The 17092-nt window shown below is 34.5% G+C and overlaps 1 protein-coding gene across 2 annotated transcripts in view; it reads left to right on the top strand.

Annotated features, from left to right (window-relative positions):
• The window catches only part of AEBP2 (AE binding protein 2), a 179234-nt gene that overhangs the window by 16987 nt on the left and 145155 nt on the right, over window positions 1–17092 (top strand). For both annotated transcript variants that reach the window (XM_057701512.1, XM_057701513.1), the window contains exons 2-3: window positions 4345–4552; window positions 12357–12464. In XM_057701512.1, the coding sequence (XP_057557495.1) occupies window positions 4345–4552; window positions 12357–12464 (316 nt within the window). The remainder of the gene's footprint in view (window positions 1–4344; window positions 4553–12356; window positions 12465–17092) is intronic.

Below are 17092 nucleotides of genomic sequence, written 5' to 3'. Positions count from 1 at the left end.
AGGACACTTGTTATATCTCAGTAAAGCTGTTAAAGTTATTGAAGAAACCAAAGAGCTTATTTATGTAGGTTACATTTATCACTATTATAGGATCAAAAATCAGAACTGAGAACATTAAGAATGTTTGTTAATTAATTTAAAAATAAAGCAATTATATGTAACAAAGTTTTTTTAAATGCAGAATAACTTTTCCAGTTAAAAAAATAGAAGTGTGCCATTGTTTTGTATTGAATGTCTGGCTTAACACCTGATTTCTTGTTTCTGCTTCTGCATTCAGTCTGATGTAATGAATTGATTCACTTGAGCCATATGAAGAAAATCTGGCCACATGCAGATATTTAGTTGGAAAAGGAAGGAGTATTTTAATAGACTTTTGAAGATAATTGTGTGGCTGTTTGATAATGTACCAAAACTCCGACAGGTGATAGTTTTTTAAAGATTATTTGCAATGTGGAATCTGAAACCACATCAACGAACTTTTCTTACTGTATTATGTGAAGACCAGTCATATCCTTCTCCATCATAATATAACATCCATGCTTCCTCTGCTCCTGTATCTTGTCCTTTAGCAAGCTGATCTCCTCAATGTTGACAGCCCTATTGGCAGTGCTCGTGTCCACCAAACATGTTTTACTTGGAAGTAACTTCAGTTATAAAAGAAGGGGCTGTTCTTGTACGTATACATGAATTGACCCTTGAATTCCTAAAGGAAACCATTTTCATAAAATCCATGTAGTTAGTTACTCTAGATGTTACGGTATGGTCTGCCAGACATTTTCTTAACAGGGCCCATGGAAAAGAGGAAAAAGGGAATGTTGTTTTGTTAAAAATGTCTTATGTCCTTTCCTAAATATGGAATCCCTAACAATGTGTGTATAGTTTTTTTTTTTAAAACTTACAGATTTTCTGTTGTCATGGTGTGTGCGCGCGCATACACACACTCGGTTGCTTTAGCTTATTGATCTACAATATGAGACAATTCCTTAGATAGTCTGGGCAGTTTCAGTTGGGTAATAATAATGAAAGATCTTTTAGAGCCTTGCTACTTAAAATGTTGTAGCAGCATCATCAACAAGTAGGCTTTTGCTAATAATACAGTATGCCAGGGCTTACCCCAAACCCACGGAATCAGAATCTGCAATTAATAAGGTCACAGATATTCATATACATATTAGTTTGAAAAGCACTGTATTAAATTACTGAAACTACCTGAATAGAGTGAGTGTTTTCTCTGGCTTAGGTTTTCTTCCAAATGCTAAGCTGCCTTTGTTCACATTTTAAAGAACCAGTAAGTGTTCATTGGGAAGGAGAACTAACTGAATGAAATATATACTTGAACCTAGACAATAAGATCAGGTGGAATGTCACCTTTTAGTTCGGATCGTCTTGTTATCCTACTATTATAGGAAGAAGGACACCGCTTTCTATGAAATTTATATCTGTCTCAGGGTCCTGTCAAAATCAGGAATTACTTGTAACTTGTCTCCTGTGCTCTCCTGCATCAGGACTGTTGCCTTTATTAGTCTGAAGACTGGAGAGAACCACTGATTGTGGTATGGATCTGGGGCCAAAACAGCCTGGAGGTTTAGGATTGGACAGTTTCTAGAAGTTGGAGGAGCCAGGAAGGGATCATGAGGCAGGACTCCAGTTTGCCCTGCTGGGCTCTGGGAGGCTCCTGTGGGGATGCTGCCCGGTTGTGGAGTGTCTCTTGAGTCTTCCAGGGCAGGGTTCCTGCCCCTTAACCTCCTCTGCCATTGTAGTTGCAGCTTGTTGCACATAGACAATATTGCGCTGTTGCTTAGTGTTCATGGCTATTTGAACTTGAAATGCTCACCTTCTGTGGTAAAGTTCACAAAATACGTTAAGCACTAAGTAGATGGATTTTGCTATATTGCTAGTTGGATTTATCGCAACGATATTAGTCTCTTGACTTTGCTTTACTTTGTTCAATTGAAAGAAAATTGATTTGGTTTCATTTTCAGCTAATTTTGAAATTTCAAATAAAAGCAATGCAGGTATGTGGTTAAAATGATACACAAATGTGTTTACAGTTAAAATCTCTCTTACTTCCCCCACCCACCTCAATATGGACAGAGCTTTGTGTATCCTTGAAAAGAGCTTTGCCTTTGGAGCATAGCTGTGTATCTGTCTCTCTCCACATAGGTATGCAGATTGGAACAGTACTACCCTGCACTTTTTTTTTTGTTTTTTGCCTTTGGAGTTAATTAGTATGGTTTATGAAAATATGAACTTTACAGTTAAAATGTTTTAGAGTATATGAAGCAAATGATAAGCAAAACAGGTAACCATTTTGTAGTTAAGGGCCTCATGAACCTTCAGGTTTCTAGGGCTCAAGTAAAAATTTGTATTTCAGTATAAACTGTACTTCAAGTTTATTCCTGCAGAAGCAAACAGTATATAAATAGATTTTCAAATATTCAAGAATTGATTTACATTTGACAGTTTTCTAGAGGTTACAAAGTTTTAGAATGAAGTTTTAAAGTTGAACTTTAGAATCTGTATATTAACTGATGGTTTGCCAGATGGATTTAAATACATGAATGTCTTTCAGAGGGAGATCTGAGACATTTTTCATATCTGAAGCATCCTACAAAAATCTTTGTAAAATGAGTGTATCTGATGTTAGACATGTCATTATTAAGCTTATTTAAAAAGTTAAAATTCAGTTTAATTCTTAGGTGTGAACAAATAAGGTTGTAGTGGTTACAGGTGAATGTTCTTATTTTTAGAAGGCACGTGCTGAAATAATTGTGGTTGAAGTATCATGTTTGCAACCTGCAGATGATTGAGAAAAACAAAATATATCGATATATAGCAAACAGGGCAGGGACTTCCCTGGTGGTCCAGTGGTTAAGACTTCGTGCTTCTAATGTAGGGGGTGCAGGTTTGATCCCTGATCAGGGAACTAAGATCCCACATGCTGAGCGGTGTGGCCAAAAACACAACAACAAAATAGGACAAAGTATTAATTGTTGAGTTCAGATTTAATTATTTGTTGAGATATAGTTGATGGTACAATATTACGTAAGTTTCCAGTGTACAGTATAGTGATTCACAACTTTTAAAGGTTATATTCCCTGTTGTACAATATGTTCTTGTTTATCCTAGCTTATTTATTTTATACGTAGTAGTTTGTACCGCTTAATCCCCTACCCCTATCTTGCTCCTCTCTGCCTCCTGCTCCCTACTGGTTGTATATATCTGAGTTCAAATCTAGATATATTTTTCTGTGTTTTTGAAATTGTCTATAATAAAAACTTGGAGGGGAGGGAAGCATACCCCTTAAAAGTGAATATGAATTTTATAATTTACTGGTACTTAAATTGCAAGCAGTTATATAGCTTTTAATGGATTTAGTCTAAAGTATTCTTACTATTGGTCCTTCTGTGATTGATGCCACTTCCATGTAATTTCTCTGTTGAGAAGATACTGAAAAAAGAAAAAGTGAATTGCTTTTAAAATGGAGAAAAAGTGTTACATTTTATTATGTGAAATTTTAAACATTCAAAATTACTCTATTATTTTTATGACTAATGTAATAATTTTTTAGTAAGAGTATTACTAACATGTAATACGTTCAGTAAATAAAAAGTAAAAGGGATTGATTGGCATTTTCAGTCTTTTTGGTGCATAAGAGTTTAAAAAAAAAATGAGGGCCAGGAAAGTACATTTTATTTGGACTTTGGTAAAATAGGAGAAACTTTTATTGCACTCAGTTTTCTCTTCTGCCTTTTTATTGAGAAGGGAAAATACAGCAAAATTCCCCAACTTCGTTGAGATGGAAAGAGGTAGGATGTGATGGCAGTTGTATTCTCAGATTAGAGAATAGAAGAAAAGATTTCAGATGAACAAGTGATTTGCAGAACTGTAAAGATAATCTTTTGATTCTGAATTATTTGCAGCTGGAAACTATTACTTTATTACTTTATCATGCTTCTTAGAACTCTGGAAGGGATGAAATGTGATGAGCTGTGTGTGTGGGTGTGAAGTGTGGGTGTGTGGTTTGGTTTATTTTCTATAGGATATGGTGTTGGGGACTTCATGTCTGCCAAAAGTTGCTTAAATTATCCCGTATCTGATTTTGAGGTACTAGCTTTTTTTGCTTTGATTTGCACTTTATTGCAAATAATATTTATTTGAATTTTAGTGTCAGAATAATTATTTGAAACTAAATAATTTTAAAGCAGTGTTGTTTTCTAATGGAAAGTATGGTTAGTATGCTCTATGGGGCAGAATGTCAAGTGGTAATCTTAATTATTTATAAGATCATATTCATGTTAGTGAATTTCTAGGAATAACACAGCCTTTTTTCTTCTTTTGTAGCATAAGCAGTACTATAATGGATGTAGACAGCACAATTTCCAGTGGGCGTTCAACTCCAGCAATGATGAATGGACAAGGAAGCACTACTTCTTCAAGCAAAAATATTGCCTATAATTGTTGTTGGGACCAGTGCCAGGCTTGCTTCAACTCTAGTCCAGATCTGGCAGATCACATCCGTTCCATACATGTAGATGGTCAGCGAGGAGGGGTTGGTTTTGTCATTTCTTTTTTTCGCTCCCTGTTTTCATTACTTTTGTTAATTTATAATTGCTAGTTAGGCTTTTTTTTTTTCCCCAAAGTAATTTGGGATTGCTTTTACACAGGCTTTATTTTTTTCAATTTTTTTTCCTTTTTATTTACTTCCCACATATTTGATGGAATCGAATTAAATAGAACATATTATGTGTTGGATTTTAATTTGCTCTTAGGTATATTACTTTGAAGAAATTGGACTTTCTACAACACAGTGGGAGTATTGTAAATGAATACTATGTATTTCAAGGTTCTGATGTAATGAGTTGAGGACATTTAGGAACTGGCACTGTTTGGGATTTCTGTTGTTAGAGAGGTCTTAAATTATCCCTGATGCTGAAATTCACTGGAGAAACTATTGGTACCAGGATTAGTGTATACAGTCCTGTTAAATGGCATTCTGTACTCATTATTTGTGATAATTGATCATCTTTCCCAGGTCTTGTCAGAGCTGGCTTAGTATTTATAGACCTATATTCTTTCAGGAATCCATTTAGTTGTGTCAGTTCATATAATTTTTATTGAATAGTAAATAAAGAGCTAAAGCAAATTGAGTCAGAGTGTAATGGACCAAAATATTTATAAAAGTGATGGTATAATTTTTTTCCAGCTTTATCTAGGTTTTTCTCTTGAACAGTTAACCATACTTAGTATGTTTTCCAGAAATTAAGGTCACATTTTAAGTACAGATAATTTATTAGGCCACACATTGCTTATCAGTGTGCCATCACTATTGAGATATACTGATACTAAAATGGTTAAAATCTTGGTTTAAGTAAGTAGGTAACTGTTTCCATGGTGGTATTGGTATTTAGATTGTATTATTGATCTTTTTTTAAAAAAATATGCAGCCATAACAGGCACTCCTAACATTTTTACCAGTGGTGTTGCATTTGAAATTACCTTTAAGAAATATTTGCTGTTGCTATAATATTTTATAATGTTTGAGCAATCTTTCAGTAACTTCAACTTGATAAGTAAACATTTGTCTTATTATTAGATTTAACATACATGGGGTCTGGGTAGATGCCAAATGGTGTATTAATGAACTGTGCCTATCATACGGTATTTTCACTGCATCACCCCCCTCAGTGGTTAAGCTCCTTTAGTAAGTCTATTTCCCCCTCGCATATATGTATGCTATATATCACTTGGTATATATCACTAAGGTAGTCTTTTGAACCATGGCATTATGCTTTTTAGTCACTTGACTTAGCAACTACGTATAGGATCCCAAGCTATATAGGCCATCTCTTAGTGTAGGTAAAGAAGAATTTCACATTTCTAGGTCTTGATCCTGCAAGTTGAGTTGGCACAGCCTTTATGAGAATGTTTTCAGCCTTTTACAGATTTGTAGCAAAAAATGAAGTTACAGTCTGAATGTATTGTGTAATCACTGCACCTGCATGTATCTTATTGATATCACAGAGCTAGGCATGAAGTTTTGGTATTTCTACAGCAACTATAAACTTGTTGAAATGGAAACTCCCTCCCCCATGTCATTTCTTGACTGCTTATTCATAAAATTACCTTATTACAAATAATAAGATTTTCTGGCTAATTTTAAGAGTAATGCTATTTTGACTTTAGAAAGGAGTCTTGATCTTTGAAGGACATTAGTTGCTAACCTGCAGATGCAGAGGATCAGCTAAATGAAGAAAATACATTCCAGTTATTTTTACTTATCAGTCTTTGATATATAGACTTAAGCTTTCAGAATGAAAGTGTGAATGAGAATTTGAAAACTGGATACTACTAGATAAGACAGGAAATCTTGATCTGGTTAGTGCTTTAAAATAGAATAGTTGTGTCTACAGCCATACCACCCTGAACATGCCCGATCTCAGTTTACAATAGAGTAGTTGTTGGTTGGAACGATTTTGGTGTTTTTTTAGACAACCTCTCTGAAGGGGAATTAAAAAGAAATCATTTTAATTGTTTTTAAGTGTACAGTTCACTGGCACTAATAAGTACATCACATTGTTGTGCTATTATCACTACTGTCCATCTCTGGAACTTTTTCATTATCCCAAACTGAAATCTGTACCTATTAGACAATAACTCCCTAATCCTCCTTTCCACTAACTCCTGGTAACCACTGTTCTACTTTATGTCTCTATATGTAATTTGAATACTCTAGACCTCATGTATAGTGGAAAACAGCTGATTTTGATGACATTTTTAAAGAATTTTTATTTCTCTTCTTTCTACCCCAAGTGTTAAACTGTCATAATGGAACAGAAATAAACGAGGAAAATATTGGTAACTCTAGAGTATTTTATGTTTCTAATTACTAAAAGATGACAATTCTTCTGGAGCAGTAAGTTAGCAAGATATAAATACTATATTAATTCCTGTTGTTTTTATCATCTCACTCTAATTTTTGCCCTGGGGAAAACAAAACTATCGTATAATAGCTTAGAAACATTTTTTTTTGTTTGTTTGTTTGTTTTTTCTTTTTTGGCACACGGGCTTAGTTGCTCCGCGGCATGTGGGATCTTCCTGGAGCTGGGATCGAACCCATGACCTCTGCATTGGCAGGCGGATTCTTAACCACTGCGCCACCTAGGAAGCCCGCTTAGAAACATTTTTACCTTCCTTTAAGCTATTTATGTTGCCATGTCATGTGGACTTTAATTATATTTGGAGGCTGAAATCAGGTGGAGGTTAGGTTTTCCTTACCTTTTCATATATCAAAGTGGGTGGAATCTTAATTCTGTATTAAAAGTTAAACTTAGCATTTAAACACCTTTTATGAATATACCTTTTTATTTTTTTTAATTTTTTTTGAATAAAATTAACCTTTATTCTTTTTTTTTTAAAGCTCTTTATTGGAGTATAATTGCTTTACACTTGTGCTGGTTTTTGCTGTACAACAAAATGAATCAGTTGCATTTATACATATATCCCCATATGCCCTCCCTCCCGCGGCTCCTTCCTACCTTCCCTGTCCCAGCCCTCTGAGTCATCACCCATCATCGACTTGATCTCCCTGTGTTATGCAGCAGCTTAACTAGCTATCTGTTTTACATTTGGTAGTGTATATATGTCAAGGGTACTCTCTCACTTCATCCTAGCACCCCTCATATTCCCCCCCCACCCCCCATGTCCTCAAGTCCATTCTCTACATCTACATCTTTATTCTTGCCCTGTCACTGGGTTCATCAGTACCTTTTTTTAAGATTCCATATATGTGAAGTTAGCATACGGTATTTGTTTTTCTCTTTCTGGCTTTTCTCTGTATGACAGACTGTAGGTCCATCCACCTTCCTACAAATAACTTGATTTCATTCCTTCTTATGGCTGAGTAATATTCCATTGTATATATGTGCCACATCTTCTTTATCCATTCATCTGTTGATGGGCATTTAGGTTGCTTCCATGTCCTGGCTGTTGTAAATAATGCTGCAGTGAACATTGTGGTACATGTTTCTTTTTTTATTTTATTTTATTTTATTTTATTTTATTTTATTTTATTTATTTATTTATTATTTTTTGGGGGGGGTACATGTGTCTTTTTGGGTTATGGTTTGAATATACCTTTTAAAGAAAATCACGAGAGTAGTTTCTTCTCTTTAAAAGATAAAAACAAGAAAGAAAAATTTAACCTTTTTTGTTAAGTAAAATAGAATTGTCTTCTTGGGCTCATACTTCTTTGCATGACTGGATTTCAGAAACTAGACTGAACTGTCCTATTAATCAAATTTCAAAACCCTGTGGCCTCTTAACATACATGTAAGTCTTGGTAGGCAGGGAACTTCATCTTGTAGGATCTCAGTGGTTCAGTAAGATCCATTAGTGTGCTGTTTCTGTCTTAACTTTTTCTCACTTTAAAAACAATTGCCAGAAAGAAATCTGTTTATGTTTTTTGATGCAGGGGTGCCTTTGCATGAGTCATTTTATTAATTTTACTTTTGTATATGTCCTTTGGTATGTTTGAGGGAAGAGGGCCAGAGTGACATTTGGGGTGGGGGAGAGGTAATAGGATATTATTATTCAAAGACTTGAATGAGTTACCTCTGTGTTATATAAAGTGATACTTGTAGACTCTCATGGTTAAATGCTGCTGGGAGGTGGAATCAACCTTAGGAGGTCATTTTGAGTTTTGAGTGCCAATCTGGTATCTCCTGAACACAACATGAAATTGGTCATGTCTTTTGCTATAAATGAGAAATATTTTATTCTTGTATTGGAGAGCTTATTGAGATTTTGTCCTCTATTAAATATCTTTTAACAGAAGAAATTGAAAATGTTAGCACATTTAATGTGGCTAAAAATTATAGGATACAAAATTATAGCCTTCATTTTAGACAAATCTTGAAAGAGCAGACATATTTGAGACAAACTAATTAAATATAAAAAACATTTGCTTCTCTTTTGTATGTTCATATTTTGTGAAAAACTGAGCTAGTTTTTCCTAAGAGCTTAAGGAACCATGAGAGCATCCATTTAACTCCTTCCTGACTTTAGATTGTGTCTCTCTTATTTAATGTAAAATCTTTTTGTTTTATTTTACTGCAGAAGGAGTCTAATTGTTTAGTAAAAGTAGGCTTTTTTCCACTCCCTTTGAGCATGTAAATTATACTGCTTACTGGCTCTGTATTTAGGGTATATTTGGCTGATTTTACTTTACTAATAATAACAGAGTTTTCCTTATGCATGCTTATTAGACTTTGTCAGGTTGCATTGTATTATTTTGCAGTGGGTTTTGCAATCTACTTAAAGAAATTTTTGGTGGATTCATTTGTGCACTTCAGGTGCAAGATGTTGGTAGTTAGATAGGTGTAAGTGCATTTATCTTTATCTGTACTGTCACACAAGCCATCATAGGTGTAGGCCATGCATACATTCAGTGAAATGCACTGGATCAGGAAAATTGACCAAAGTGAAGGAGACTAAGACTACCCTTGGTTCCCGGGTTTGTACTAGCCTTCTTCATTTGGGGCCTTGTGGAGGAGATCCCTGAAGGTAAAGCTGATCTGTGCTGACAGTAATGAGCAGGGTTTTCTAGAGGAGTTCTCAACAGAAAGCCTGAACCTCCCTCTGACATTGAAATTTTAGACCTCCACATCCTATAAGTTATGGTATTCTCTAATGGCTGTGTGCTGTTTTTGTTTTTTGTTTGTTTTTTTCTTGGACAATCTGGCAGAAAAATTTTTTGGTAGTTATTTTGAGAAGGGACCTCCAGTGTCTAATATAAACCCAATTTTTCTGTTAACCAGTCCTTCTGAGAGAAAATACTGTCTTACATTTTTGACTGTGTTTTGGAGTTATATTAAGTCTGTGCTCATAGTATCTATTTGATGAAAACAAAAATAGAAATTTAGGTAGGTGATTCAAGATTATGTAGCTGCAAAGTATGAAAGGGCTGGATATAATTCAGGTCATTTACTTTCGTTCTGTTTGTTGCATCTTATACAACCTGATATAACTAAGCCTAAGTTTATCATGAAAAACTGGACTGTGAACCTCTGTGCCCCAGTGTTCTAATTAACATAGTCAGATCTTAATTCATTTTAAGGTAGTATAGAGGACACATTTTATTCTTTCGTATTTGGGTTGAGTTCCTATGATGTTTGGTTTTCATAGTTAATTTCAGGGTTAAGTTTCTCATTACCAATGAGAATCCTATTCTAAAAATAGGATATAAAAATGTTTTTCACATGTTGTGCATCCAGAAAGGCTCAGATCAAAGAAAAGACTCTTTTGTCAGATTTTGGAGTGGACTTAAGGAAATTTAGCTTTAAAACAATTTTGTGGTTTTTGTGAGTAGTTAATGTGGATTTTTAGTGCCCATTTTATATATGAAAACTATCCTTGTGCAAGTTTATTGCTCTCCTCACTGCCCCCCGGAGTAGTTTTCAAATATCTTGCCCGAATATAGCTAAACATAGTTAGCTTTGATCTCTTTACACTTACTTCATTTCCTATAAAATTCACTAGTTTGAAGGTTATGGTTTTTCTTTGAACCTGAAGGTGTTGCTGCCCTAATAGTGTTACTAGTGTTACTACTAGTGTTATTCCAGCTAAGATGGACCATACCTATTCACACTTGAGACTGTTATCTGATGGAATTACAAGGTCTGCTGTTGCTTCCTTTTCATGTTTATTCATAGAAAAAAGAATGAGAAATCAGAGATTGTTGATTCTCTCAAATGTAGCAGTTGGGTAGGGACAGTATTTGAGTATCTGATTCTTTGAGAGTAACTCAGCACAGGTGTTAAGAGTTATAACAGAATTCTTCACTGTTAAGGTTTTTCTTCCATAAATGACATTAATTTTGTTCCCAAATCCTTGCTTTAAGGCATACCTGTTTGTGTATGACTTGTGAGAGCATTTTAAACTAATCTGTTTATGACTTGGATTGAAAATTTAAGGCTCAGTCTTTGTAGTCTTGAGTCAGGAAATTGATAGTACTGATTATCTGCATGTGATTATCAAACATTGAATTAATCTTCACAGTATATACGTGTAGCTTTAAAGACTTTTTATCTACATTCATTAGAAAAGTAGCTTTTAATTCTGGGAACTTTAGGAATCATTTTATAAGCATGTAATAGGGTCAGGCATTTTAAGTACAAAGGAGGAAATGTTATATCTGCTTAACTAAAGGAAACTAGCAAATCTGTTTTAGAATCAGGATATACAATAGCATTCTTTAAGCTTAATCAAACAGCAGTAGCAGTGTTGTCTTCTTGTAAAATGGTTTTGAGTAAAAATTGATCTTAGTTATTTTAGACTGTTTTTCTAGACTTCTAAAAATTTTTGCTTTAAACTTACTGTTTAATGATTGTTTCCTCAGCCTTGTGTGTATCTTCATTCTGTTCTATATGCAGTACATTGTAATCTTCAAAATGTGGCTCTGTTTATAATTGTTCTAACCTTAGAAAATAACAGAGCCTATAAATGATTCTTTGAAGGTAATGGTTACAGGAGATTCATACTTCTTTTACTGATAATGGGGAACAATTTTCATTGTTCAGTTTGATAAAAATAGAATTGGTCAAAACATTGGTATCTCAGTGGTAGGAAGATGGTAAAGATTATGTTGTTAGTTGTTAACCCAGTCATATTCAGTTGCCTGAACCCAAGAATGTGAATCTGTTATGATGATAGGGAAGCTCATGCCATTGCTTTGCAACTATATTCATTTTAACATTCTGTATTAGATTTTGTTTCATAAGCAAGGTAATTGGAAATCATTTTTAATAAGTAGGACAATATAAACATAAGTAGTGTTAGTATGCATTTGAGAATAGGAAATCAAGAGCAGAAAGATTGTAATTGGATAATTTGTTTACTCATTCTTTGAAGATGATACTATTAGTATCCACCAACTGACTGTTGTGATTTATTTTCATTGTTTCTTTATACCTTTATATATTCCTGATATTTACAGTTAATACCTGCTTGTTCCCTCATGCAGTAAATACAAAAAATGTAAATAATGGTCCATGGTTCTAGTTCCTAGGAGTATATTGTTAATATTTTATATATTTCCTTCTGAGTGGCACTTTTGGGTTGGTGGATCAGTTCCTTATTGAGGAATGGACAGCAGCCTTAAGCGGGAAGGGTTAAAACTATGCCTCTCATGCTGGAAGTTCAGAAAGTTTATCTACAGTGGGCATTTTGATTGACTTGTACATTAAATGGCTCTTTTTGTCCATTGAAGACTTGTAACATGTTTATTTGAATTTACAAGGAATAAAAATCCTTGTTGAAATAAGTGATGAAAATAATTATGGCTCTTCTTTTAACAGGTATTTGTTTGCTTATGGAAAGGTTGTAAAGTATATAACACTCCATCAACCAGTCAGAGTTGGTTACAGAGGCATATGCTGACACACAGTGGAGACAAACCTTTTAAGGTAAGTAAGTGTATGTGAGTTTTTTCTTCAAGTTGACATGTTTCTTAATAGGCATATTTTTGCCCTTCCAAAATTATTTTTAAAGAACTATTTGTTGTAACATTCCCATAGATGCACGGAATTTATAAAATAGGTGAGGGTAAAGATAATTTAATCCAATTTTAAAAATTTGAAGACCAGAAGAAAGTCACTGTGAAGGCGGGGTCTTAAAAATAGCTAGTGGGGAGACCAACAACTTGAATGTATGTCTTTAGAATTGCTTGGTTGTGGTTAATACCTTGTGCTGTAATTATATTTTCGTAGGTTTCTCATAGGTTTCAGCCTTTTTATTAGCAAACAATACTGATTACTATATGAAAAATGAAATTGTAGAACATTAAGGAATTTGATTCCTTTCACTCGGTTTTGAGGTCATGCTACTGAGCTTCTTTGTAAATTACTGTGTCAAATAGATGTGTTTGGGGAAATCTGTATACAGAGCAATTTTCTGTAAAAACCGATTTTTCCTTTATCCTCATTAAAAGTTGAAGTATTTTGGTTTGTAACTATGGAAGGAATATACCACAGAGATTAAAAGTTTGTATTTAAGGAAATTTAATAGTTGTTAACACAATACCTGCTGGTATCTGTTGGTATATAAATACTGGGTTTCAGTGTAAATACTTGGGTTTCATTAGAGAAGAAGAAAATTCTTGTGGAGTTGTTTTTTAGAAATTACTTAATTTTTTTGGAGAAGTCAGTCATTAACAATTCTAAAAAATTATAAAGGAAAAGTTTATATTGAGAGATCTTGCTCCCTTTTTTGTTCTTTCTTTCCCCCAAATATGTAACCGTTGTTCTTAGTTACTAGTGAATTCTTTATGAAACTACAAGGAGATACATATATAGGATCATTCTCCTTCCTCTTATACAGAATCTAATAAACTATACACTGTCTATATCTTCTTTTTTTTATAAGCTTTTTATTTCAGAGCAGTTTTAGATTTACAGAAATATTACAAAGATTGTAGAGTTCCTGTATGTCCTATACCAGGTTTCTCCTGTTATTAACATTTTTATTGTGTATGTGTACTTTGCTTTTGTAACATAATTTGTAGTAGAGATCTTTTCATATCTGTTCATAGAGAATATTGTCTCTTTTAATAGCTTCATAGCATTCCATTGTGTGGCTGTAGCAGTTTATTTAACTAACTTGTAGAGATACTTGGGTTGTTTTTAATCTTTTGCTATTGCAAATAGTGCTGCAGTGAGGAATCTTTGAGCATGTCATTTTGTACGTGTGTAATTATGTATGTAGGAAAAATTCCCAAAATGATGTTAGTGGTTGGATAAAAGGCTATATAAGCATTGGTAATTTTGATAAATATTGCCAAACTGCCCTCTCTAGGGGCTGTGTCCTCATTAGCAATGTTACAGTGTCTGTTTTCTTCACAGCTTTGCTAAGAGGGTGTTGTCAAACTTTTGTATTTTTGCCAGTCAAATAGATGAGAAATTGCATCCTGATATAGGTGTTTTTTTTCTTTTATAGAACTTTTATTGAGTTAACATATAGGTGTTTTTTTGTTTATTTTTGGCTGTGCCTCTCGGCTTGTGGGATCTTAGTTTCCCGACCGGGGATTGAACCCAGGCCCCAGCGCTTTCTGAGTCCTACCCACTGGGCCACCAGGGAATTCCCTCTCTGATGTAGTTTTAATTTGCTTTTCCTTTATTATTGGTGAAGTTGGGCATCTTTTCGTATGTGTATTCTGGATTTCTTCTTCTTACCCATGAGTGATCCCCACCCCACCCCCACCCCCCACCGCCGCCCGAGCTGCACAGCTTGTAGGATCTTAGTTGCCCCATCAGGGATCAAACCTGGGCCCCTTGCAGTGGCAGCATGGAGTCCTAACCACTGGACCACCAAGGAGTTCCCACCTTGATTTCTTTTTCTTTCTTTGTTCTTTTTAAAATAAATAGTCTCATTGAGCTTTCTGTTGGTGTGTGGGTCTTATAAGGTTAACCTCCTAGTCTTCCCTCCAGATCCTGGCCCTGAAATATGTGACCTGGGACAGTTTTTTGAACTTCCTGTCTAACATGTAGCTGGTAATAATAGTTACCTCATAGAGTTGTACAGTGTATAGCTAGTAAATGTAAGAGATTAATGTTTGTTAAAGTAAGAGAATCATTTCCTTTCTCATTGTGTGTATTTCCATATATTTTTTGTTCAGGCAGCAATTCTGTTGCCAGTTGATTATGATGTTCAGGTTGATTTCACAGTCTGTACAAATGGATTTTTCCCCCCAGAGCTCATTTTAGAAACTGTAGAAGATTCCCATTGGAGAGGGGGAGAGAAAATGTCTTTAAGAGACCAAAGTTAAGGGGTGTGATTTAGTGAGGCATTGTTATATAAGTCATAGGAATCATTTGAGTGAAAAAAACATTTACTGATATCTGCAGTACATGGCAGTGTGCTCGGCATTTGGGAAGCAAGGTAAGAAAGGTAGGCCTCTGCCCTTCAGGGATCTTACATCTTTAGGTTTATACAGATCTAAGTAGATTTAAGTAATGAAATGTCTTAATTGCCATTAGTGACCTTGAAAAGGTTCTGTGGAAACATAAATTAGTGACCAATGAATGGGGCTGGGAAAGAGTAGTAGAATGTGAGTGAGAGTTAACTATAGAGAAGAGGTGATGAGGTGATGATGCTTGAGGCTGAGTCCCTTTGAAAAAAATTTTTTTAGTTGTAACATGACAATGTACAGTAGAGTATTTGAAGTATACTTACATGTTCAACAGTTTAAAGATTTCTTTCTTATGTTTGTATGCACCTGTGTAGCTACCATTCTGATGAAGAATATTTTCAGTAAAACAAAATTTCTTAATATCCCTTCCCATTGTGTCCCCCTTCCATCATCTACTCCTTCCCTAAGGCCATAGCATGATTTCTATTATCCTGGCTTAGTTGTATGAACTTTTGAGTTTGGCTGTTTTCACTCAACAAAATAACAGTGAGATTTGTGCTTGTTGTAGGCACCAGACATTAAAAAAAAAATGCTCCATAGTATTCCAGTGACCAATAAACCATAGTTTATCCACTCTCCTACTCTCCTGCTCATAGGCAATTGGGATGTTTCTCGTCTTTGGCTGTTATTAATCGAGGTGTCCTAAACACATTCTTCTACATGCCTTCTGATGGCACGGATGTACTCATTTCTCTTGGTTGTATAGTTAGGAATGGAATTACTGAGTCATGAAGTAGGGCATATTTAGCTTTAGAAACTACAGACTCTTTTTCCAAATTGGTCATATCATTTTACATTCCCTCCAGCAGTGAATGAGAATTTTAGTTGCTCTATATCTTGGTATTTGCCATCTTGTTGATTTTAGCCATTCTGGTGTTTATGTAGTATCCTAGTGTGGCTTTAATTTTTATTTCCATGGTGAGTAATGATGTGTTGAACATGTTTTCATGGGCTTTTGGCTATTTGAATTTCCTCTTTTGGGTGAAGTGCCTATTCAAGCCCCTTTCTATTATTTTATTGAATGATTTGTCTTTTATTATTACTTTATAAAATTTTGTATGTATTTTGGATACAAGTTCTTTGTTAAATATGTATTGTAAATACCTTCTTCCAGTCTGTCTTTGGTTATCCTTTTTACCTTTCCTAATAGAATCTTTTGAAGAATAGTTTTTAATTTTAGCGAATCTAATTTATCAGTTTTTTTCTATGGTTGGTGCTTCTTGTATTCTATTTAAAAAATCTTTGCCAACCCTCAGTATATGAAGATGAGGAGGATCTTACAGAGTTAAGAGTTTTGTTTTATGGTAATAGATCATTCAGTGTGTGTGTAAAGTAATATAATTTATGTATCATAGGACTTACCAAGTGTATAATTAAGTAGTTTTTAGTGTAGTCACAGGTTTGTGCAACTATCACCGCTAATTACAGAAACGTGTTTTTGAAAGAAAGAAAAGGAAACAAAAGAATGAATGGACTATTTAGGGAATAACATTGTAGTTTCATATCTAGTGATACTTTATGGTGGAAATTTAAAAATATGTAAAAAAAAATTTCTGACTAGTTAACTTGGACTATCTAGAAATTAAGTGTAAAAGCGGTTGGTTGCAAAATGTTGTCTCTGTATTGCTGTTATTATCTCTTATTATCTAGTAGTCTGGAATACGATTATTATAAGGAGTTTGCGTTGTATTTTTTGTCTTTTATATTTACCATGTGTTTCAAACATTTGCCAGAGAGTTCAGTTGTATTCATATCTTAAACAGCATCAGTGTGGCTGTTCTGTGGTTGGATGGTTTGTGTGTGGGATAATTGATAGAATCTTCTTGATGAGAAATTTTTAAAAATGCACACTGTCTTTACTGAAAACATTTACAGTTGTTAATTCTTTAGAGTGAAGCCTGAATTTAAGAAAAGCGGTGGAGGATAGGGAAAGGAAGGGCTACTGTAGTGTCTGGTGTTGCCTGGCTACCACAGAGCATGGGAGTTCACAGCCAGCAGAGCTTTTCCTTGATTCCTGATAGTCTCTCGCTCTTCTTCCTCCATTCTGTCACGTGGAAATGAGTGTGTCATAAAAGTCATGCTTGCTTCATATTAAAAAATTTGACACTGAAAAGCTTAAATAAGAAA

This window comes from Hippopotamus amphibius, chromosome 12 (assembly GCF_030028045.1).
Source record: "Hippopotamus amphibius kiboko isolate mHipAmp2 chromosome 12, mHipAmp2.hap2, whole genome shotgun sequence".
Lineage (NCBI taxonomy): Eukaryota > Metazoa > Chordata > Mammalia > Artiodactyla > Hippopotamidae > Hippopotamus > Hippopotamus amphibius.
This window is presented reverse-complemented; position numbering and strand designations above follow the sequence as displayed.